Raw genomic sequence first — 24,678 nt, 5'->3', positions numbered from 1 at the left:
AATGGTTCCTCACACAGGACTTGGCACATAGTGAGAACACTGTATGTTGCAGTTATAATCAGCAGTTAGCTCCCTCTTTTTTTTAATTAAAGTTTTTAAGAAAAAGAATATCATGTTTTGTGCTTATGTTCTTATCTCACACAGACCTTGGCCTGCTTGCTGTATCTGGGTACAGTCAGTATAGTTTTTGCTTATTTAAGAGGAGGGAAGGTGGTACAGCTAGGCTTTGGAGTTAGGTCTGTAGATTGATAAATGAGAATTTCAAGATGGTGACCTTGAGTGATTAAGACAATATGAGAGTTAGCTTTTTTTTTTCTTTTTTGAACATTTTTTTGTGCTGTGGGTGTAGAGATCAGAGGACAACTTTGAAGAGTTGCTTTTCTCCTTTTATCACATGGGCCCTGGAGATGAAACACAGGTGGGTAGGCTTGGCAGCAAGAACCTCTACCCACTGTACTCTCTCCTCCACCCAGAAATTAATTTTAAGAACCTTTAAATATGGGAGACTCAGAGGTGGCTTAATGGGTAAAGGCATTTGAACCTAGCCTGACAGCACACACTAAATAAATAAATGCAAAAAAACAAGACAGTAATATTGGAATAGTTGTATTTGTAATGCTGTTTTGTAGCTAGAAATGTCTTTGAAGAGTGAGAAATAAAGGGGCCTCCTTAAGTTGGACGGACATTGAGTTGTTATAGCAGTTTGCAGACTGAAGCTGATGAAAGGAGACTCCCAAGAGAAAGGAAGAGAAAGATTGAGTCTCAGTGCTTCTTTAACACACTGTGAAACAGCTTCTGGAATGTCATGATGGGAGCGAGGGAGCCAGCAAGTCAGCTAGCGCATGTGGCTTGTGAGTCATCGTTCTATTTCATCCTATTTTCTAAGCGGCAAACTTTTTAATCAGGAGGGGAATATCTCAGAGCTATGCTAAAACCCCCTGTTCAGCCGTCCTACTCCCTAACAAGTGAAATAGTTAAAATGTCATGGAGGCAGAAGTGTGGAATGGCTAAAATGTAGCTTCAAGCAGTGTTTCCTGCAACAGAATTCCTCTAGTTAGTAAAAGATTTCAATGCTGTCTATAATTCTATTGGAACTTGTTAGGGTTTTAATGATACTACCTGTCTGTAGTAGCCATATGCATAAAGAAGCAGGAACAAAACAGTGAAGTGCTAACAACACTGCAAAATGTGCACTCTCCCTCACCAAGCCCTTAGAACATTCATGAATTAGCCAGTGCAAGATAGGTAGTGTTTTAAATTTGGTCCTTTAGAATAAGACAGTGATGAGTATTTCTTTGTGTTTGGTTGTTGTATATATGAGCCTTTACATCACAAGACACAAAAAAGACACTCTGTAATCACTGGAACAAAAAGGACAGATGACATCCTTATCATCTCAAAAGGCGTTTTGTGAAATTTTAATAATTTTTATTTGTCTGTTTCAGGGCTTTGTGTGTGTGTGTGTCCCAAATCATTTCTGATCCATTGCCCTAAATTCAGCTCATTTACTTTTTCACACATGAAAACCAGTAAAGGAGTAGCAGTGAGTTTGTGTATTGTGTGTGTTCTTTTACCCTTTCTTATAGTTTGTTCCGTAATAGGTTCTTGAGTATATTGAGGTGTTCTGTTACCGAACATTCCATCATTTTCTTCCTAAATGCTTTTGTTTCATTTCCACCTTCTAGCAAGCCACGGCACTGTGCATTGCCCTTAATGAAAGTACAATACTCTTGAGAAAGGTATCTTTATTTCTTAGTGTTCAGTATGAACAAAGGGTTTCCAAGACAAGGACAGCAATCCTGAAAGGGAATTTAGGTACAGAAGATCTTACAATTTAGGCTTGATTTCGGACTGTTGAAATGTCAACTGTGTTTTTGGTATTTGTCTGAAATGGAAAAAAAATACTTGCTTATTTAAGTTTTAGAAATTATTTTAGGTAAATACAATGTGTCTTGTAAGCATTTTTAGAAACCAATTAACTTGTGTTACTTTCATAAATTAAATGAAATTTTAATGATTTTATTTTCAGAATTTAAGTGAAGTACCTAACGATTCACATATAATTAATTACAGAACTGAGCACTTATGGGGGCTTTTCTAGAAACACAAAATCCAGCTCTGCAAGGAGAGAGGTGTGTATAGTGGTGAGAGCAGGCATGCACTAATTGAGTGGGTATGGTAAAGCCTTAAAAGCCTGCAGTGATGCATCTCCAACAAGGCCATACCTCCTATTGGGGCCATTCTCATTCAGATAACCACAGGTGCTGCATTTCTTTTCCCCCTTTGAGATAATTATTACTCTTTCAGAAACCCTACAGAAGTGGATCAATACATTTTAAAGATATCCTGAGATACTGATAATTGAGTAGATCTAGAGCAGTGGTACTCAGCCTTCCTAATGCTGTGGTTTCTCATGTTGTGGTGACCCCCAGCCATAAAATTATTTCATTGCTACTTCATAACTGCACTTTGCTGCTGTTAGGAGTGGTAATGTAAATATCTGACGTGAAGAATAATTTGAGACCCCTGTGAAAGTGTTGCTTGACCTCAAAGGGTCATGACCCACACCGGATGAGAACTACTCATCTAAAGTTTGAGAACCAATGTGCAGTCCTTCCAGACAGAGACTGCCCCTAGTGGGAATATACTGTATTCAGTAAGTGGTTAAAATTTTAATCTAGATAAGAGAATTATTCTTAAACATTCATCCTTTAAAAATTAATTACCTTTAGAACTGCTAGTTCAGTATAAACATGGAATGTGTAGAAAGGTTGTAGTGATAATTACAATGCAAGTTACATGATAAAGAATTATGTGTGATCCATTTCAATATTCTGAGAATAAATATTGTATCTAAAGGACATATTGACAATTGCAGATTAATTTTAGATAGTTCAATTAAGAAAATAATTTCTACTATAGTTAAATGTCAAAAGGAAAGTTACTATTTCTGCAGTTTGAAAGTGAGTGTCTACTGTGCATTGGAAAGGAACCGCTGAGTCTAATATGCTGGTGCATGCCCATAACCCTAGCACTGGGGGAGGCAGGAGGGCTAGAGTACAAGGTTGTTCTCTGCTACATGGTGAGTTTAAGGCTAGAAACCATAGCAATCCTTTAGTGTTAGATACCTTATAAAACAAAGTAAAATGAATAATGGAACTTAGGAAAATGTATTTCTCTGAAAAAGGAAAACAGACTCAGAACTTGCTCTTTGACTTTGAAATAATGATTGTACAGGTTAAATGAAACCAGTTATTGGAAAGTAGGACTAGGTTGCAATTTCAGGAGTACATGATATATTTGGGTGTGTTTTAGCTAAAAAAAACACAAAGTTCTAATAAAGACATGAATATTTACTGTTTAAAAGTCTTTGTAGGAAAAGGGTAATGATGACAGCAAATAATTAGTAATGACTGTAACTTTTATATCTAGAACACCTTTCAAAGGCAATGTAATCTGTAGTATAGATTTTGGAAAATTGTACTTTAAAGATGAATTTTCTTCTCCTGTTGTAGGTTTTTTTTTTTTTTTTATTGTGGCAGTGAAAGTATTCCTTAGTCGCCCCTGTCAGTTTGTGTGAATGACCCTGCTCATCTTGTTTCAGGCTCTATTTCCACAAGGGAGGTTATTTGAGAAATAGATCGAGCTTTTTAAAAGGGGAGATGGGGCTGGGTGGTGTTAATGAACACCTTTAATTCCAGCACTCAGGAGGCAGAGGCAGGTGGATCTTCTTCATGTTGGAAGCCAGTCTGGTCTTCAGAGCTACTTCTGGGATATCCAGGACTTTGTAGAGAAAACCTGTCTCAAAACAAAACAAAACAAAACCTAAAACGGGGGGGGGGGGATAAAATTGAAAGGAAAACTGAAAAGAATCAAAGGAGACATATTTTTGTCCCGCTGTAGACATTTTGGATACAGTAACATTAGCAAAATTATTCTAGTGGATAGGTAGAAAAGAAATATCGAGTTGCAGGAGCAAAGAAGGGAGATTCAGACAGCAGGAGCCCCATCAAACACAAGTCCTAAGCTGAACCCTCACTGCACTCAGGATTCAAGTTTTGATCAGAATAGCTAGAATTAGTCTATGTATAGGAGAGTTTGTACCTGATGTGTGATGAGATAGTATCCTTTTTCTCCTATATAAGACAGGTTTTGCCTCCTACCAAGACTTAATCCTCAGTGGTGGCTCTTGTCAGTTGGGACTAGAAATTAGATTCTGGAGGGAAAAAATTGTAGCATTTTCTGTAGTGGAAAAGACAGAAGGAAGACTATACAGTACATTAGGTATGCCAGGCACTGTTGTAATTGCTTTTCATATGCTAATTCACCATATGCCTCCGCTCTGTTCTAGTGCAAGCACAACAGGTATGTTGGGTATCATGTGTAAAGGCTTACATACAATTGAGTAGTTTTAGCATTGTCACCAGGTAATACAATCATCGCATCAACTGGGGACATTTTCCTTACTCTGCACTCATTGGCAACCACATTCTATTCCCTCTGTCTGATTTCAACCCTTGGCATATATTGATCCAATTTCTGTCTTTATGAATTTGCCAACTTTTAGGATCTCACAGAAATCGAAGCAAACCATTTGTGGCTTTTTGTGATTGGCTTTCTTGGGGGAAAGTATTTACTGCTGTAATCTGTGCTGTTTGTGATAATAGACAGGTATTGCCACAGAGATTGGGAAAACGATCTTGGAAGAGATTCTTCCAAGAATGGCTAAGACATGTAATGAGATCTGTGGAGGACAAGTCATTTGGGAAGGAAATGCTTACTGATTCTTATAAAGTGCTCTCTATTGTTACTTTTTATTTTATGGAAGGGAGCTTTGTAAATTTGGTGTCATTGCCTAGACATTAGAAGTCTGTTTCTGTGGTCTTATGGTCTGTCATTATAGATGTTTGTAGAATCAGGATCCAGGCTTCCAAATGGTGGAAACAAGCATTCACTTTTGTGTAGGTTACTCTGGGATTAGTTCTTTTGGTCAAGTTGGCCTCAAACTTTTCAAGAACCTTCTACTCTAGCCTCCCCCATACTAGGATTCCAGGAGTGAGCCATTGTAGTTGGCTCACCTGTGTCCTTTTGATCCTAAGTTCTGGCTAAATTCCAAGATTTGAACTTGAGGGAATTAGAATGGTGTTGTCTCTGTTGACTAAGTTCAGGTTTTCTCCCAATATTCTACTAGGCTTTTTGTATAAGGTTGACCATTTACTTAGCAGGTAGTGAGGGAAACACACACACACACACACACACAAACAAACCCTGGAGTTCTAGAGTTAGAAAAGCTTTCTAAGCAATTGTTATTTATTTTTCCAGCTAATATTTGCTGCTTGTTTGGCAAGTTCTCCTGCGAATTAGCTATGACACTGTTATCTAAAGTTCTTAACCCTGGATTTTACCCTTTGAGTTTGGGTACAGAATGAGGAAGTTTGTGACAAAGCTAAAGCCGAACTCTTTACAAGAGGGTGCATTGGGATTAATCAGTAGAATTGTATACAGTGTTCTATGCTGTGTGAGGGTAGAAGCAGGTTTTTCATAGGCTTTCAGCTGTCAAGAAATTTTAGAAAGTGAGTTTCACAGGATCACTGGGATAAAGAAAGACCTGTATTCTAATGTGCTATGACCTTGTGTTTGTTGTGTTTGCTGTCTGCTTTAAAAGTTGTTAACTGCTGAAAGAAAGAAAACAATAGTGTCACCTTTGACTATCTTTGTCACTCCTCTCTTGTGATACTAGGGATTGAACCCGAGGCATGGTTCATACTGTATAAATCCACTACCACTCACAGCCCTTCTTTATAGGCTTGTTTTGGGGTAAGTGGAACTTGAGTAACGGGCCCTTACCACCACTCGTGCCCTGCCCTTTCTCCCTTTTGTAGACTGCAGAGTCATCCACTGTGTTCAGAGGAATAGTATATATGCTGTTCTTTGACTTTTATCACAGCTTTTCATCCAGCTCATTTTAAAATGTGGTTCATATTCCCATTACGTGCTTTTATATTTATAATCCATTGGTATCTTCAAGTATCTTGAAGGCATAAATACATACAAACTACTTTAGTAAGTAAAAGAACTCTTGTCAAGTGCAATGTTTAGTTTTAATAACTAAACATTGGAGTAGGCAGCAGGTATAGTAATGTTGAAAGGAAGGGATGCTAATGTGTTTTACAGTATAAGGATACCTACTTTACTAAAATAATTTTGTATAAATGGGTGTCTTTTAGCAATATACAGTGAACAGCATAGTAGATGCCTAGACTGAATTACTGCCTACTGACACTCACACATTTATTTCAGCCTTTTATGGTTTTGAAGACCAGGGGAGCACTACCAGTGACGCTCCAGATCTCTCCCCTTCCTGAACTATGTGTCACACCACCATTTCTTGTGCAAAACCTCTTGTCTTTTTTTTTTTTTTTAAAGCAGTTTAGGCCTCCCCCGTCTCCCAACAGGCTGATATTTCTCCTGCTGTTTTACTTCAGTCATCCAGACTCGGTAACTTCAGAAGTGCTTATAATTCTGCCTTCTGTTTTCCCATCTCTAGGTGCAGGCCCATTCCCCTAAACCTCAGAAGCCAAAATCAGTATTGTAAAGGTGTGCTTAATCACCATGGCTATTCTACTCTAGAAAAAAGTTCTTCTGAAAACATTGTTATTTCCTAGGCCATAGAGAAGCATTTTTGGGTTGCTTTCTTAAAAATGTTTTACTCTCCTTATGGGTTACATAAAATTTAGTAAGCTAGCTTTGCCATCTTTATTTTATGATATAAGGATACTTTTCTCAGTAAGGTATGAAGAAATAAAGTGGATTCACAATTTGTCTATATAACTATAGACACATATGTCCCTATGCCTGAGTTAGCTCTAGAATACAAGGAAACCTGATAGTGATTGATTGGAATGAAAACTGGGTAGGGAGGAGATAACTATGGGAGAGAAATATCTTTAGTTTTTTTTTATTGTATTCATTAAAATTTCTTCATGGGCATATATTACTCATTCAGGAATTGCTTTAAAGTAATACTCATACATGGCTGGAGCACTTATGAAATAATGATAAAAATTTAAAAACCAAAATTTCTCTCCTTTCCTATCCCATTAGTTGGAGATAGCTACAGTTTCCTGTTTCTTGTGTTGTTCTGCCAGAAAAGAAAAACAATGATATTCTTTTATTTAATTTTTTTTGGTATGTTTCAGCTCTAAACACATGTATGTCTCTATTTGTCAATCTGAAGGGTTTAGTGCTTGTGTATTTGACATGTTTCAAAATAGTCACTAAGTATGATTTCTCTGTGTGTGAGATATTTGGAAATATTTCTGAGCTATTGAAGATGACTATAATATCAGCAATATAAAACACAAGCACACAAGCTGTTAAATGAGTGAATAGTCACAAAGCATCAGGATGCTACAAACATTGCTGGGGAATCACCATTAAAATTAAATGTCTCTGGGCTGGAGAGATGGCTCAACGCTTAAGAGCACTGACCGCTCTTCCAGAGTACTTGGTTTCAATGCTCAGCACCCACATGGTGACTCACAATTGTCTGTAACAACACCCTTACACAGGCATACACACAGGTAAAACACAGTGCACATAAAAATAAAGAAATAGTTAAAAATTGAATGTCTCCTGAAAGAATGATTTCATCCCTTTTATTTACTCCTAGTATATATCTAAGGTATATAAATAAGTAGTGCTGTAAGCACACCGTATGCAATGATTCCCACAAAGTAACATATCCATTCCCTAGCACATGGTTGTATTCTATTTTTATGTGTGATACTTTAAGTGAATTTCAAATATACAATATATTGTTATTATCTATGGTTACTATGCTGCTCCTTAGTTAATTATTCCGAATAATTATTCTTATAATTATTTTTTTATATTTAGTAATTATTCTTATAATTGAAAGTTTGTATCTATCAGCATCTTTCTATTCCTTTCACCTCCCAGTCTCAAACACCATTCTTTGTTTCTTTAAGAATGACTTTCATATCATCTTCAGTAATTTGTGATGCACCTATGTGTAATTTTCTTGGTGTTTAAATGTTTGGGGTCTTTCAAGCATATATCTAAGTTGGGAGAGTTGTTAATTGTTCCTGCAAATGTGTCACTTTTTGGTATTGTCTCCTGAGTCCTGGGGGGGTCAGTCTTTTTCTTACTCCCCTCCCTGCTTCCAGAATGGATACTGCCTATTGATGTGCTTTCAAGTTTCCTGATTTTTAACATTGTCATTGTACTGTTGTGTCATTGTTGTGTCCCTAGTGGGTTTTTTTTTCCACCTAACCTGTTTCCATTTGTCCTTGGTATCATTTTCATGTTTCTGGTGATTCTTCCTTGTTATCAACTTGTTATCAAATATAAGAATATTCTTTTTTATTTCATCATAATATTTAAAGCTGATGTCCAGTATTTATCTGATGATTCATACACTTTGGAATTGTCTTCTGGTTTTTCACATGAGGAGTTTAGTTGTACTGAGTGTATGGGTATTTACTTTAAAGTGGGGAATCAGAGCTTCTGATCCAACTTTAAAAACTTTATTTACTCATTTATTTATTTTGTACATTATGAGTATTTTGCCTGTGTGTATGTCTTTATACCACATGTGTGCTTGGTGCTTTCAGAGAACCAAAGAAGAAGTTGGATCATCTGGTACTGTTTGGGGCTTGCCACATTGATGTTGGAAATCAAACCTGAGTCCCTGGAAGAATAGCCTGTGCTCTTAGCCATCAAGCTAGCTCCTTAGTCCCCCACTTTTTGGGTTTAATTTGGTGGGGACTTAACTATTTTGCAATCGACTAATCTTAAACTGAAATTAATTTGAACTCTTATCTTGTTGGCAGTAGATCATCATTTTAAGATTTTGGGGTTAGTGATTTGTAGAGATTATTCTCTTCTGCTTTATAGAAGTTCCAGACTTAAAAAGAGGGTTTCCGTCTCATACTGTTTGAGGTTGTCTGGTATTAGACAAGTCCTCAGTTTTCTATGATGTATTCCATTCCATTTACCCAGGAGAACAAAGTGTACTATTAGTCCTCTTCCTTAGTGCAGTGGCTCTCCGCTTGTGGGTCACTACCCCTTTGGGGCCAAATGACCCTTTCAGAGGGGTTGAAGATCCAATATTTTTCATATTAGACTTTTAAATTATGATTCATAACAGTATCAAAGTTATGAAGTAGCAAGGAAATTTTATGGTTCTGGGTTTTCACAACATGAGGAACTGTTAAAGGGTCACCTGGACTCTGGTGGTAATGTTTAGATCTAATGTTGTAGTCTTGTTTCTGACTGGTTACGGTTGTGTCATTGATTCTCATGGGAGGAACATGTATACATCAACTTGTGGTAGTTTTTCTGATTACTGTCTGCAGACCTGTGGGCAGTTCAGAAACACCCATTTCCAGCTATTATGGGATTTCAATTTTTGCCACATGTAAAGACTTAATATTAGTAAGAAATTTTGCATTGGAAGAATAAAATACTACTTTGATATCTAAGAGTTTATCAGATATCAACTACAATATGAGTCTCAATTGGCTTATAAAAAGATAAGCATGTAAACTTAAAACTTAAGGTGTAGATGTGATTTAAGATGATGTAAGGAATGGACAGCGGAGAGAATATGTGGAAAATAGAATTAGGACTGATATTTGCGTGTGCTGTGTAAGGTTCTGTGGTAAATACTTTACTGTGTTATCTTGTTCAATCCTTGTGAAAGCCCAGCTAACTTTTTACAGATGGGATCAAGACTCGGAAATTATTAAATAATAAAAAGGCAATTGGCTGTCTGGAGCGGTTATGAAAGCTTTCAAACGGAGGCAGTTGATACCCTGAATTTTGCAAGATGAGCAGGAGTGTAGCGGTTGTGTTGAGGGCTGGAGGGCAATCGTCAGATGTGGTCAGAGCAGGGTTAATAGAGGCTCAGTGGCATGAGATGAGCCAAGCTCTTCCAAAGCTCTCTCTTCAAAAGCTCTCATCAGTTCTGTGACTAGGGAGACTAACAGCATTGGAACAGCTGGAAGGGGTTATTAGGCATCACATATTAAAGGAACAGTATCATATGTTTTGCAAAGTTTTGCTTTAGAAACAAAAGCATAGACAGTGGGAAATACTTGAGAAATATCATGTTTTGAACAGTTTTGTATTTCTCCTAATATTTAATGGTTTAATCTGTTTAGCATACTCAATTCTTGAACTTAGTTTTGGGGCTGACCATTTCAAAGGAGATTCTTCTTTCATATTATTTATGTTTTCTGCACATATTATCAGAATTCAGTGATGTCACATTAAGTTTTCTACTTGTATTTCATAAGTTCGAGTATAGACCAATACAGACTGCTGTGACTTGCTTTCTAAAGCCTATTTGTAGTTAAGAGTGTGCCCATCTATCTCTTATGTAGCTTCCAGCACTGTGTCAAAGTTGCATTATGCTTTCTAATATTACAAGTTTTATTAGTGTGTTAGCACTTTTTATTGTTTAATAGTATAGATGAATATGCTGAATCAAAACATTAAAAACATTTGTTTGAATAGTAAAACACTCAAGTGATATAAAATGACATATAATTAAAAATATCATCATCTCCTTTCTGTATCCCACTTACTTTGCTCCCCTAGATGCAACCAAATTTCCTTATCTCAGATATTTTAGAGATACTTTGTGTCTAGTTTGTCAAATCATATGTTCTTATTTTTCTCCCTTGTGTTTACTTCACTTTTATGCAGCTATAGTACACTTTGCTCATTGATCTGTACCTTGCTTTGTTCAGTTACCCCACTATATCTGTAACTGTTCTACTCAGTATATAAAAGCTTCCTCAATCTCATTATACCTGAGTAATGTTCACAGTGTTAACTGAGTGTATTTAGCTAGTTTCCCTTCTGTCGTTTCCAGTCTCTTGCCATTACAAACACGGTTCTAGAGAATGATTTTTGTGTGTGTGTTGTTTCACACAATAGTATAGTCTTATAGTGACAATTTCTTACAGTGGTAGTGGTTAATGAGGTGGTTCAGTGAGTAAAGGTGCTTGCTGCCAAACCTGATTACCTATAGAGTTCTGTCTCTGGATCCACATGGTAAGAGAGAACTATCTCTGAATGTTTTTCTCTGACCTCCACATGCATGCTGTGGCTTGTGCGCGCACACACAGTAAATGAGTAAACTTAAAAAGGAGGGGTATGTGGGTAAAGTGTCTTACTGTCGAGCCCTATGATTTGAGTTCAGGCCTTGGGACCTATCTGGTGGAAAGAGAGAGCCAGTTCTTGAAAGTTGTCCCTTTCTTCCACACCTACATCATGATACACATGCATGCATACATACATACATTCATACATACATAGATGTACTTTAAAAAAAGCTGTGGGCATTTATTTGCCTAGCATGTATAGAGCCTCATAGTTTGGTCTACAATACTGCAAAATGAAACAGAACTGTGGACATATGTGATTTTTTTTTTTACAACTCCCCCCCCCCCCCACTTAATTTTTGTTTTTTTGAGAGAGGGTTTCTCTGTAACAGCCTTGATTTTTCTTGGAATTTGCTCTGTAGTCTAGGCTGGCTTGCTTGCCTCTGCCTCCTGAGTGCTAGGATTAAAGGCATGTGCCATCACTGCCTGGCTAGTGTTTTTGATAGTTTTCAAGGCAGAGGTGCTAAATGAACTAAGCTTTTGACTATTATATATTTTATGTATAGTGAAATCCTACTTTTAAACAAAAAATCTAAGAATACATACTGAGATTAGTGAAATCTTATGAAATTTTTGTTTTGCAGATATACAAAACTAGGATATGCTGGAAATACAGAACCACAGTTTATTATCCCATCATGTAAGTATTCTTTTCATTCCTAGATGAGCTGATTTGAAGGCCTTTCTCATTATCAAAATAACTCATTAAGTTTGTGATTCTGTCAGAATTAGGCATTTAGAAGCATGATTGCCTGGTTATAAATAGAGCCTTATTGCCAGATCTCTTAACTCTTCATTTCAGCTGTTTACCAAATGTGCTAAGTATCTCTTTAAGGAAAACAAAACAGAACAAAACCCAGTAATGGGTTGGTAATTAAACGGTTTCCTGCTTTGAGGGTATTGCTGCTATCTGTGTGTGACTAAGTAGCCCAACCTCAGCCCCTGTAATTCAGCTAAAGTGACCGCATTTCGGTTAGAGGTGTGAGTACTGTTTGTGAGACCTGTCCTATGGACATCCACAGAAGTGCCAGTGTCGTCCTCCACTCAGCAGCCTCTCACATTTCCTGATATCCTAGAAGCATACTGTGCTTGTAACATTGTCTTTGGGAACTTTTGTTCTTTGCTGCTTTTGTTAACTTTCTAATAACAGGAGATTTGGATTGTTAGAGGTATGTTTGTTAGTAAAGGTGTATCTTGTCTTCAACATTACTTTTGTATTTTTGATTTTAACCAACTTAAGGCTGTTTGCATAATTATATTGAATGAAGATGCTTAACTTGAATTCAGAAAATTAGAACTTAAAGACTCTATTGCAGGTTACCAAAACACTGTGTGTGTATGTGTCTGCCATGTGTGTATGGGTGCTGGTGGGAGATACAGGAGAGCACCTGGTCCCCTAGAGCTGGAGTTGTGAACTGCTGGGTGAACTGTGTCACTCTTAACTATCAAGCTCTCTCTCCAGCCCCTAAATGCACATAATGGATTTTACCTCTGGGAATAGACAGAGATTTGAAATTATTTAAAGGAATTGCTATATGGGTTTTCTTAAATTTATTGAGGTGTCTTCATATATGGGACTAAAATTTAGCAGATTATTATTAGATAAGAATAAGCAGAGAAAAAGATTAAGTAGAGATGTAAAGAAAACTTGTTTTTTAAAAGTTCTTTTTGCAGATTTTCTCTTTTTATTAAAGTTTCACATTTAATTTCTTGCATGTTCTTCAAGCTTTATATTGACTTTATAAGATTATAATTTTATTTTAATTTATTATTATGTTACAAATGTGAACATATATTGCATAGTTGACATAATGTGTGTAGAGGTCAGGATTAGTTTCTGATGAGTCGGTTCTCTCCTTCCTCCATGAGGATTCTGGGGATCGAATTTAGGTCATGAGACTTGTGGAACAAGCTCATTTACCCAATGAGCCATTTCTCTGGCCTTCCAGGATTATATTTTTTATTTCGAATGAAGCTAAGGGTTGGTGGCAAAGAACTGTAAATACCCATTACTTGGGAAGCTGAGGCAGGACGTTTTCAAGTTCAAGACTGTTGGGGGTAGCTCAGTGAATTGTGCTCTAAAGAAAAAAAAATTTGAAAGGTCTGGTATATAGCTTGGTGGAAGTATACACCTGACATGCGTGAGACCCAAGTAACACACATAAACCCAGCTAGAATCAGAATAGACTTAACAGTTTTGGAAGCATAGCTGAACAGTCCCATAGTAGTGTTGTTTTCGGAGTACTTGAGGCCTTGTTCCTATGAGGAAGCTGAGGTGTCGTTGTACAGAATGAATTTTGTCACAGGTTTCTTATGACTTCATTCATTACTCTGTTTATACTATTTGTTGTTGTTTTTAAATAATACTTTACAACTGAAGAAGGGCAAGGTAGAAGTTTGTCTTATTTGAAAGATGAAAAATTTAAAATGTCTAATTAACTTATTTCAAAGGTATTGCAATCAAAGAGTCTGCAAAAGTAGGTGATCAAGCCCAGAGGAGGGTGATGAAAGGTGTGGATGACCTAGACTTCTTCATTGGTGATGAAGCAATAGAAAAACCCACATATGCAACAAAGGTATGTGTCCCGAGGGATCCAGTCAGCGGCTTGAGTTTAACTCTGTATGGACTTGATGCTCTCATGCATCAGGTTTTTTTTGTTTGTTTTTTGTTTTAACATTTTTGAATCAGGGTCTTGCCTGGAACTGGCTCTGTAGAACTCAGAGATTTGCTTGCTTCTGCCTCTTGAGTGATGGGGTTAAAGGTGTGTACCACCACATCTGACTCTGTTCTCATCTTCTTAACCATAGAAATTTCTTCTTCCCCCCTGGCTTTAACATACTGGAGTGAATGGGTTTACTTTTCCATGTGCATTGCCTCTTAGGGCTTTCAGTAGGGATTGATTTTCTCTCATCTCCACATTGCTACATCAGGGAATGTTGTTCTACCTCTTCCTCCCCTGCCCTTTCTGTCTGTCTATTTATTGAAATAGAACTGACACAGTAAAGCAAGTAGTCTTCATTGCACAGATTAAATAAGTTTTGTGGCTGGTTGTGCAAGTTAAGAGATAATCTCTTAACACAGAGCGTCTTCCTGTGTCTCTGTCCACTGCCACTACTCTAGCCTTCCTGGAAGGTAAACATTTCCAACCATTTGTTTCCTCTGTTGGGGTTTCTTTCCTTTCCTTGTAATTTTAAATGACATAACTACCCCACCATAAAAATAAAGTAAAAATAAAACTTTGCAGTTTTTCTTTGTGCTGTAAAGAAAGTAGCAAGAAACAACCTTTCTACCAATGAGACTGTATAAAGTCAACAGAAGGGAAGCTTGGTAGGGTGTTCCTGGTGTGTGCCATGGGAAGCGCTAGCCTAGTTGGGGATTTAGCAGTTCTTGAGGGATAAACCATTAAGCCAGGCCTTGAAGAATACAATAGGAGTTAGGTGAGATATGTGGACAGTCATTAGGCAGAGAGGGTAGTATATAAGAAGGCTTATGAGGAAGATGGAGGGCAGCATAGCTCATATTCCTGAAATCCAGGGGCTGCATGGGAACTACTTCATAGATAAACTGGACAATAAGGCTGCCTGTTTCAACCTGAATTCTGGTAGTGTTCCTTTCTAGCTCTGTGGTATCATCCAGTGACTTTAACTTTCTGTATTTAGTTATTTATCTATGTAATGGCACTGTTAGTACTTCAGGATTATTGTGGGCCTTGATTAGAGGATGGGTATAAAGAAAGTATTGTAGTGCTCAAATAGTGAGGAGACATAATTTGAGGGAGGCAGGTATGATTCTGGGATAATGAGATACGACAAGTGGTGTTAGTGGCTTTGTCTAAGGCAGTGATTCTCAACCTCCCTAATGCTATGACTCTTTTTAATACAGTTCCTCATGTTGTGGTGACCCCAACCATAAAATTATTTCATTGGTACTACATAACTCTAATTTTACTACTGTTATGAATCATAATATAAATATCTGATATGCAGGATATCTGATATGTGACCCCCCTAAAGGGGTTGCAACTCACAGGTTGTGAACCACTAAACTAAGGTAATGGTAGTGGTGATAAAGAGAACTGAAGTTTGTGTGTGTGTTCACGTCCGTGCACACACTTCTTCACATGTGTACATTAAAATGTTACCAAAAAATCATAACTAAAAGTAGAGTGAAGGGTTAGGCGTGGCACACACCTTTAATCCCAGCCCTTGTGAGTTTGAGACCAACATGGTCTCATAGCAAGTTCCAGGCTAGTCAGGGCTGCATAGTGAGACTATCAAAACAAAAACAAATTAATAATAATAATAAAAAAGGAAGAATGTATTGATCCCATACATGCCTGTCACTCATCTTCGGCAATTACAAATTTGTAACTAATCTTACTTTGTTATTCCATTCCCCAATTATGTTTTAGTCAGTCACTTCAGAGTACTTGCCTTTTAACAGCATCTCATGGTTTTAGTCAGAGTTTAGTACATTTCTCTGCCTGTTCCCTAATTGCCTAATGTTTGGGTCATGTTTAAAATAAGAATTTCCCACTGGATTTAGCTATTAAGTCTCATGAGTCTTCTGACCCATAACTTCTCTTTCTGCATATGATTTTTGTCTTGCTATTTACTTATGGAACATCATGGCATTTCCCATGTTATTGTGTCATTTGCCATGATCCACCACTACTTGTTCATTGTTTTATTCTTGGCATAGAAATCTAGAAGCCTGAGTCAATAGTATGTTAGAGTTTATTGTTTGAGAAGAATAATAAAGGGGATATCTAAGGATTAACAAGGAATGGTTGACAAGACACTGTTGATGACTAGATAGGTAGGTAAGGATATTCCTAGTTACTTCTGAAATAAAGGGCATTAATGTAGGAACACTAGGGTGGTGTATGGAGGGGAGGATAAATTTAATTTCAAATGCAGCGTATTTGAAGTACCTGTGAGGCAGATCACATGTTGCCAGACAGTGTGCAGGCTTTGGAGCTCAAACAAGATGGATAAGGACAGAGGTAAGGGAGGTATCAGTTACTTGGGGAGGTGAATACTGTTACCTAGGAGAGTTTGCAGCAGGAGAGAAGCCTGAGAGGTGTACTTAGGCTTGAGAGGTACAGAGATAAACAACATGGCCTATCAAATAAGATAGGTGTGCTAAGATGGAAGTATTGTGGAGCTGAATGGATGTATCTTTGTGAATGGTAGATCAGGAAAGAGTAGGGGTACTATTTTATGAGGTTAGGCTGTGATGGGAGAGAGAGAGATGAAAGGATAAAGCTACACGTTTAATGTTAAATTCTGCTTAGGAAACTGAAAGAAGGGGCACTTAACAAGGTCTTAAAAAACCGGAGGAATGTACTCTGGATGACAAATTTGATAGGGTGGGAGCTAGAGCAATGAACCAGTGGTTATGAGTGCATACTGTTCTGCATAGGCCCTTCTGCTTACAACTGCCTGTTACTCCAGCTCAAGAATAAGACACCGTCTTCTAGACTCTTAGGCACCTGCACTAATATGGATTTAACACACAGACACATACCACGTATACGTAACTGCAAGGAGTATTGCTGACATAGTAGAAGTTTACAGATTGGGTGAAGGAGACTCAGTTCCTCTCTTGAATTCTCCATTTTCTGTGGAAGTTATTAGGTGCCACCTGCTGCTCAGGAACAGGGTGCCTCAGGAAAAGTGAGGTTGCTGTGGTCTGAACTTTGAAAAGTCATCTGTGGAGTGGTAAGATGAGCAGAGTGGTTAGTGTAGATGGCCCAGACAAGGTGAAGTTCTTTTGCAAATAACAGTAACATATAAAGTATTGTGGGCAAGGGTCCTCAGAACCAACACTGTGGGTTGTCCCTCATTGATACTTAGATGTTGAATGTGTGACAGATAATCTGTCAGAGATTCAGGAGCTTTCTTGTGCCTTTTAGATTTCTGTAACATTTTCAAAGTGCCACCCAGATTTTGAAAAAGCACGTATGTGACAGTTTGTAGCAGGCTTTTTCTCTTTTGGGCCACCAACCAGCTCTCAAATCATGATATGGAGACTTAGATTATTAGTTATGAATGCTCAACCATAGCTTATGCTCTTTTCTGGCTAGCTTTTTTTTTTTTTCCCCTTTAACTTAATCTATTTCTCTTCATCTACATTTTGTCTTGGGGCTTTTTAATTTCTCTCTGTATGTCCTACTCTCTGTCTGCTGACTGGAGGCTGCCTGGCTGGCCCTGGGGCATCTCTTTTTCCTCGTTTTCCCCTCCCTTCTCTCTCAAGCCTGGATTTCTCCTCCTACTTATTTTCTCTGCCCACCAGCTCCGCCTGTCCCTTACCTGCCTAGCTATTGGCTGTTCAGCTTTGTATTAGAGCAATCAAGTGCCTTAGGCAAGGTGAAACAGCAACACATCTTTACATAATTAGACAAATGTAGCACAAACAAAAGTAACACACCTTTGCACAGTTAATATTCCACCACATAAACAAATGTAACACATCTTAGCCTAGTTCAAATAGTAGTCAACAACAGTTATTTATTAAGTAGCTAGTAACGTTCAAGCCACATAAAAAAGGCAGTTTAGGTTGAAAGGAAAATAAATATCTTTACTTCATGGTTAACTGTTCCCATTGGTAAGCTTTGCTTGATAGGCCCTGAGCAGCTGTTCACAGTGGAATGGATTAAACATTGCTACTTCCATTTCTTGCCTTCAAAGTGGATTTTGTTTTGTATGTTTTTTTCTTTAATCATAGTAACAGGTGGCAACCCAACTTCACAAAAGAAACATTGTCATGAAGGAGTGTAGCACACTCTGATGTTGAAAATTACCCATAGGCTAGCACATGGTGTGTGTAATCTGTGTATGCTTGTGGGTTGCCCTGGTTCAATTTAGACCTGTATAGTATTCCAAATTAAATTCTATGTGCTTAATTGTTATTCTGGCTATCATATATTTTGCAATGTTTTATTTACTGATTTGTCACTATAATTATTTCTCACTGCTGTTCAGAGTATTCTCAAACTTGTGAACTCAAGCAGTCCTCCTGCTTCAGCCTCCTCAGTAGCTAAAACACCAAGTGTGTACCACCTATTCAACTACCAAGTATGAATTATATGTTAGATATACAACAGATATTAGTTAATGAGCTAATTATTGAAGATTAAGAAAATTGGGATGAAATTTGACATTTTTGACATACTCATTTTATGTTTTCAACCATCTGAATATACATTGGAAAAGAAATTTCATTTTTCTAAGTGTGTATATTTCTACTAAGAATGACCTGTGGTAACATGGCACCTAAAGAATACATCTTTTTCTGATATCTGCTAATGAGCTAATAGTCTCTGGTTTTATATTTGTGGGTCTGTTTTCTTGACATTGTTAAGACTTAATTTGTGAATTTTGTTTTAATAGTGGCCAATCCGCCATGGTATAGTTGAAGATTGGGACTTGATGGAAAGGTTTATGGAGCAAGTGATTTTTAAATATTTAAGGGCAGAACCTGAAGACCATTACTTTCTTTTGGTAAGTACACATTATGATTTATTGGGAACTTCCTCTTTTTTGAGATTGGATTTATAAGCCCAGGATGGCTTTGTTCAGGAACATTCTGTTTTACCCTCCCAAATGCTGGGTTAACAGGCATGTTGCCCTGATGCCTAGCCTACTGGGAAGAATTTGAGGAGCATTTAAATGATCCCTACTATCATTAGCAAGCATATGTTCTCATGATGTGCTTTTGATAATTAATATGTAATCATTAAGATTTGACCCAAAATAATAGTGTTAGGTTATTTTGTTTTGTTTTTTTTTCTCACTGACAAAATAATGTAAGGAAGAAAGTTTTCAGTTCATAGTTTCTGAGGCTTACATCCACAGTTGTTTGGCCTCATTGCTTCTGGGTCTGTGTTTGGTAAAGCAGAGCATCTCTGTGGGAAGTGATAGAGCGGAGGGTTGGACCTCAGGGTAGGAGGAGGCAGAAAAGAGACCATCATCTAGACTCTAGTGACTGACTCTAGCCAGACTCCCCCACTCCCACTTCACAGTTTATTCATCTAGCTATTCAGTGGATAAGTCAGTTGGTGAGTTTGAAGCCCTCATGACCTCTGGGAGCTGGTCAGCTGGCAGTGAAGGCTTGAGCACATGAGTCTGCAGCTGCCAATTTTAGACTTAAACTGTCATAATTATCTTCAGAAGCAAGCTGCAAAGCAGATTCAAAAAGTAAACAAGTGGTATTTTGTTTTTTTTACTAATATTAGGTCTATAGAATGTTTCTTGTTAAAGGTTAGGTCACTACCTCATTGATTTCTTTTTTTTTCTTTTTTTTTCCCCCCTCAAGACAGGGTTTTTCTGTGAAATAGTCCTAGCTGTCCTGGAACTCACTCTGTAGACCAGGCTGGCCTTGAACTCACAGAGATCCATCTGCCTCTGCCTCCTGATTGCTGGGATTACAGGCATTTAGGCATGTTTCACCACTGCCCAGCTCATTGGTTATTTTTAACAGTAAAAGTACAATGCCATTTAATTTTTTAACTTTTAAAAATTTCGTGTTCATAGCTTTAAAAGCAAATGCTTCTGAAACAATATTTCTTGATTTTAAAAATTGTTTTAAGTATTTATTTCATTTTCTCTATGACTGCTTTGCCTGCATGTTTGTATATGTATTATGTGCTTGCCTTTAGAGGTTAGACGACATCAGATCCACTGGAACTAAAGTTACAGAGGGCTGTGAGCTTCCGTGTATGCTGGGAATTGAGCCCAGGTCCCCTGCACGATCAATAAATGCTCTTAACCGCTGAGTCATTCCTCTAGCCCCTCTTACTTATTTTTAAAACTATTTAATAACTACTGGTTACTTCATAGTAGAATAGATGAACCCCCCCATCTTCTTACAACACAAAATGACTGCCTTTTGTGTCTTTATACTTGAACATGAGTTTCAGTGTTTCATTTGGTGCTTTGTGAATACTGTTTGTAACTGGACTATATGTAAAGTTGAAAGAACATTACTGTTTACACATACATAAACACCTATAAACCTACAACCTCAGTGCAATAATTAACATTTCATTCTAAGTATACATTTAGCGTAATTGCTTTGACATAAATTCGTTTATCCTTCTGTTAGTCTGTTTTTGAATCACATCAAAATAAGCTACATTTAGATGAGAATCATTTCATGGTTAAACAGTATGTCCATCAAGCAGTTTGTTATTTGTTTATGGTTATTCTTTTTTATATAAAATTTGTGTATTCTAAAATCACAAATCTGAACCATTCTATGGATTTTGACCAGGCTTGGCCAAAGAAAAAGGACCAGATATAGACAGACAGACAGACAGACAGACAGACCAGGTTTGGCAAAAGAAAAAGAACAAGAGAGAGAGAAAGAAGGAGGGAGGGAGAATTTGCCTTTGTAGTTCATAGGGACACTGAATATTCCAAATGAGAGTGTAATGGGTTCTGTCACAGCAATTCAACCCTACTGTAGAGTGAAAATAGCCACAGACCATACTTAATGCAGGAGATAGTATTTAATGAAGTGAGTATAGGTAAAATAATATTCAGAATAGATGGTTGGTCCACTGTCAGTTTTGACAGTTGTATAAGTAACAATATAAGTAACATCAGTGCCTTTTCTAGTTAATTCATGCTCTCCATTCCCCTGAGGCAGCTACTGTTTCATTCACCTTAATTTTTTGTTTTACAAGTGAATTAATTTTGCCTTTATTTCGGTTTTACGTAAATGAAATCATATAAGGTGTGCTGTAGTAAAAATTGTATTTTCCAGTTTAATGTTTTCGACTATGAGAGTCTGGCTGTTTGAACATTTTATATCTGTAGACACTTATTCTCATATCTTTGTGGACTTGCTCTACTGCAGGGCAGAGACTTAGCTGGTTTAGAGCTCTGGCCTGGGGTGACTTTTTCATATAATACTGTTCATTCTAGCCTGCATTTAGTGTGTTAATATTCTTAACTTTGGTCATTGTGTGTGTATACACTTTTTTTGATTGGGTTTTAATTTTCATTTTCTTGATGACGTGTAATGTTACTGAACGCTATTTTTTTTAATTGAGATATTTTTTCCATGTAATCTGTTCCAATTATGGCTCCCCTTCCCTAATACTTCACAAATCTTCCTGACTTACCCCACCCAAATCCATACTCTTTCTTTTCTATGTAAATAGAATATAAACATGTTTCTAAAATAATAAAATAAATCAACATGGGACTAAACAAATGGGGGGAAAAAGAGCCAAAGCAAAAGGAGAAGGGACATGTAGACACCGAGAACATATTATTTCCATGTGTGTGTAGGTCTGCTTTAATTCTCTATAGTTTTCTTATAGTCTTTGTGTCTTTCTACTTATACATTTAGTACTTTTAAATTACTTTATAAATTATTTTTTCTTTAGAAATTGCCTATGAAGTTTCAAAATGATTTCACATTGTCTTTTAATATATTCAATTTAATAGACTGAACCTCCACTGAATACTCCAGAAAACAGGGAATATACTGCTGAAATAATGTTTGAGTCTTTCAATGTTCCAGGCTTGTACATTGCTGTGCAGGTAAGTGATTTATACTTATTTAATCTTGGATTTTAGATTTTACTCAGGCTTAATTTACTCCTAAACCATGCATCTCTCTTTTCCCAGAAAGTTTTCAAATCGTACCCTATTCGAAAGGGAGATAGTATTTGTAGACAGAAAGAAAAACTTCTTCCTCTGTCTCCCATGATTGTTGTGAGTTTAGAGCAAAGGAGGATGGTGGGCTAAATACCTATTTTGGTTCCTTTTAGGTATTACGAGCAAGTGGGAAAAGTCAGTTTTGTCATCTATTTTTAGTTATTACTCATATATTTTAATTATAAGATTATCTAACTTTTTTAAAAATAATATTCTTAGTTTACAAAAATGTTTTTTTAGGAAAGAGTTGTTTTCTATTGGCCATGACGAGATTCTTGTTAGGAAAAAATGGTGTCATGTGTCATTGATTTTTCTGGTTAGCTCAGAGTATGTGGAAGTGTATGTGCCCTTTTCAGTTAAGGTACATGTTGTACAGTGTTAACTGCAGATTGCATTTAGGAACTTGGAGTTTGAGTTCTTAAGAGTAATGCTTGCTGGTTCATGATGATTGGATGCCTTGGTACTTTGTGGCAGTCTGGGTAAGTTTGGGTAAGGTTGTGCTACACATATTACGTGTTTGTGTCACTCTTGATTGTGGCTCTAGGAAGAGAGTGATCCTACTAAACTCTGAACCATAAGAGACCCATGAACTTCTCAGTGAACTGTAGAATGTATGCAGTGTCATTATAGATTATTTCTATAGACTTGTATCCCTAGTAACTCTTTTGTTTATTTTTGTCTGTCTTATTTTTTCTAGGCTGTTCTTGCCTTAGCTGCATCCTGGACCTCAAGACAAGTAGGAGAGAGGACGCTGACGGGTACAGTAATAGACAGTGGAGATGGAGTCACTCATGTCATTCCTGTGGTAAGGACAGAGAATGTGGAATAGTACACCTAGAAGTAAATGACAGGAATTGATGACACCTTTACCAGATTGAGAAGCTCTTTTTGACATCTTTCTGAGCCACCATCATGGGCCTCATGAGGAGTTGAAGGATTGTAAGAGCTAAGGATCTTAAGAGCATCAGCAGTTCTGAAAGGAGACAATGCTAGCTCCCTATCATACTGTACCCCAAAGTCACAGTTAGGCTTGTAATTGATGAAGGTCACAGAGCTGGGACAGTGTAGTGGACCTCACACAGTATGGCATGATCAACCTCAGATTTGATCTTCACTTAAAGACCTAGGAAAATGGCAGAATAATCTGTGCTGAGAATCTTAGCTGGCATCATGGGCTACAAAGAAGCAAGATGAGAGTACACAGGGGGGAAAGTTTTCAGTAAGCGCAAATAGCACGTGGCAGCTTCAGGTATGCCGCACATTACACCTGCCAGCCACAGGTTTTCTGTGTGAATAGTTAGCCTGTCTGGAAACCTCATAGAAATGGAATTATAGACTCAGGTCTTTGTGACAGGCTATGTGCATTTAGAGTAATGTTTTCAAGATCACCCATGTATAGCATATACACTATTTCATTTCTTATTTTACAAGTCATATTTCACTGTGGATATATCCCCTTTTGGTTTTAGCCTTTGGGTATCTTTAATATCTTATTAGGATGTGCCTAGAATTTAATAGCTGTGTGTAATTTACTTGGTAGCTACTTTTTCTTTCTTAGTGGTGTATCTAAAATAATTGTGGGGCTGGTGATGACTTGGTGGGCATTTACTCTGTAAGTATGAAGACCTACGTTCAGGTCCCTAGTACCCACACAGAACTGTACATGCCTAATCATAGCTATGGTAAGCAGAGACAGGATAGTCTCAAGAACTCAAAGATCTAGTTGAAAACGTTAGCAAGTTTCTGGTTCAGTCAGAGACACTGTCTTGAAGACACCCAGAATCCTGCCCCAGCCTTTTAGATGCTGGGATTTTAGGCATGCCTGCCGCATCTGTCTAAGAAATGGATCTTAATTTTTAGAAATATATTTTAAAAATATTATATGGGAATGGGATAGGGCATGCTTGTGCCAGGGCATGTGAGTAGAGTTGATTCTCTCCTTCCACCTTTATGTGGTTTATAGGGATTAAACTTGGGTTTTCAGGCTTTAAAACAAATGCTTTTCCCACTAAGCCACCTTTATGATGCTGAGAACACTAAAGCAGGTACTTATCTCCTTGCATGCAGGCTGAAGGGTATGTCATCGGCAGCTGTATTAAACACATTCCAATTGCAGGAAGAGATATAACATACTTTATTCAGCAACTGCTGCGAGACCGAGAAGTAGGAATCCCTCCCGAACAATCCCTGGAAACTGCAAAAGCAGTAAAGGTAAGCTCTGGCAGCATGCTTCAGCTGGGAATTAGTCACCGGCCTAACTGATGGCAAAGAACTCTTCTGATCCAAGTCCTCTCAGCTAGCCAAAGTGATCCCTATAAGTTTTTTCTGTTTTTCTCACAAATAGATGGGTGATGATCACCTGCCCTGTGCGTATTCTGTCCATGTTCACATTGAGACAGCTAACATAAGAGTGTTTAAACTTAAACTTTGGTGATTGCCCCTTTTATTAAAAGTAAATATTTATTTTGCCCAGAAATCATTTTATCTTAGCTTACTCTGAGGTTTCTCTGTGTAGCCTTCACTGTCCTGAAACATGCTCTGTGTGATAATATTTTCAGCTACCTTGGGAAGAGTCCTTGATGTGCAAAATGATAGGAAATTGTATATGTTGCTCAAAAACTGTCCAAGGAATAGAAGCACTGGGACATAGTCAGAGATAATTACGTGCTAATTCAGGCTTGCAGATAATAGCAGAGTAACTTACATTTCTACATTTTTTCTTTATTCATTATCTTGATGAGAATTAGTTTTGTTCCAAATAGGCATAAAGGATCTATGTTAACTTGTGTAGTTATTGCTATTATTTTGT

The 24,678-nt window shown here is 37.4% G+C and overlaps 1 protein-coding gene across 1 annotated transcript in view; it reads left to right on the top strand.

Moving 5' to 3' along the window:
- Actr3 (actin related protein 3) overlaps positions 1-24,678 on the top strand; it is a 41,377-nt gene that overhangs the window by 5,591 nt on the left and 11,108 nt on the right. The window contains exons 2-7 of the mRNA XM_041648772.1: positions 11,780-11,835; positions 13,647-13,771; positions 18,591-18,701; positions 21,657-21,752; positions 22,567-22,674; positions 23,937-24,080. Of these exons, the coding sequence (XP_041504706.1) occupies positions 11,780-11,835; positions 13,647-13,771; positions 18,591-18,701; positions 21,657-21,752; positions 22,567-22,674; positions 23,937-24,080 (640 nt within the window). The remainder of the gene's footprint in view (positions 1-11,779; positions 11,836-13,646; positions 13,772-18,590; positions 18,702-21,656; positions 21,753-22,566; positions 22,675-23,936; positions 24,081-24,678) is intronic.

This window comes from Microtus oregoni, unplaced genomic scaffold (genome assembly GCF_018167655.1).
Source record: "Microtus oregoni isolate MIOR12 unplaced genomic scaffold, Mior012 000003F_ref0000135, whole genome shotgun sequence".
NCBI lineage: Eukaryota > Metazoa > Chordata > Mammalia > Rodentia > Cricetidae > Microtus > Microtus oregoni.
Note: the sequence above shows the minus strand (reverse complement) of the source record. Positions and strands in the feature narration are given on the sequence as shown.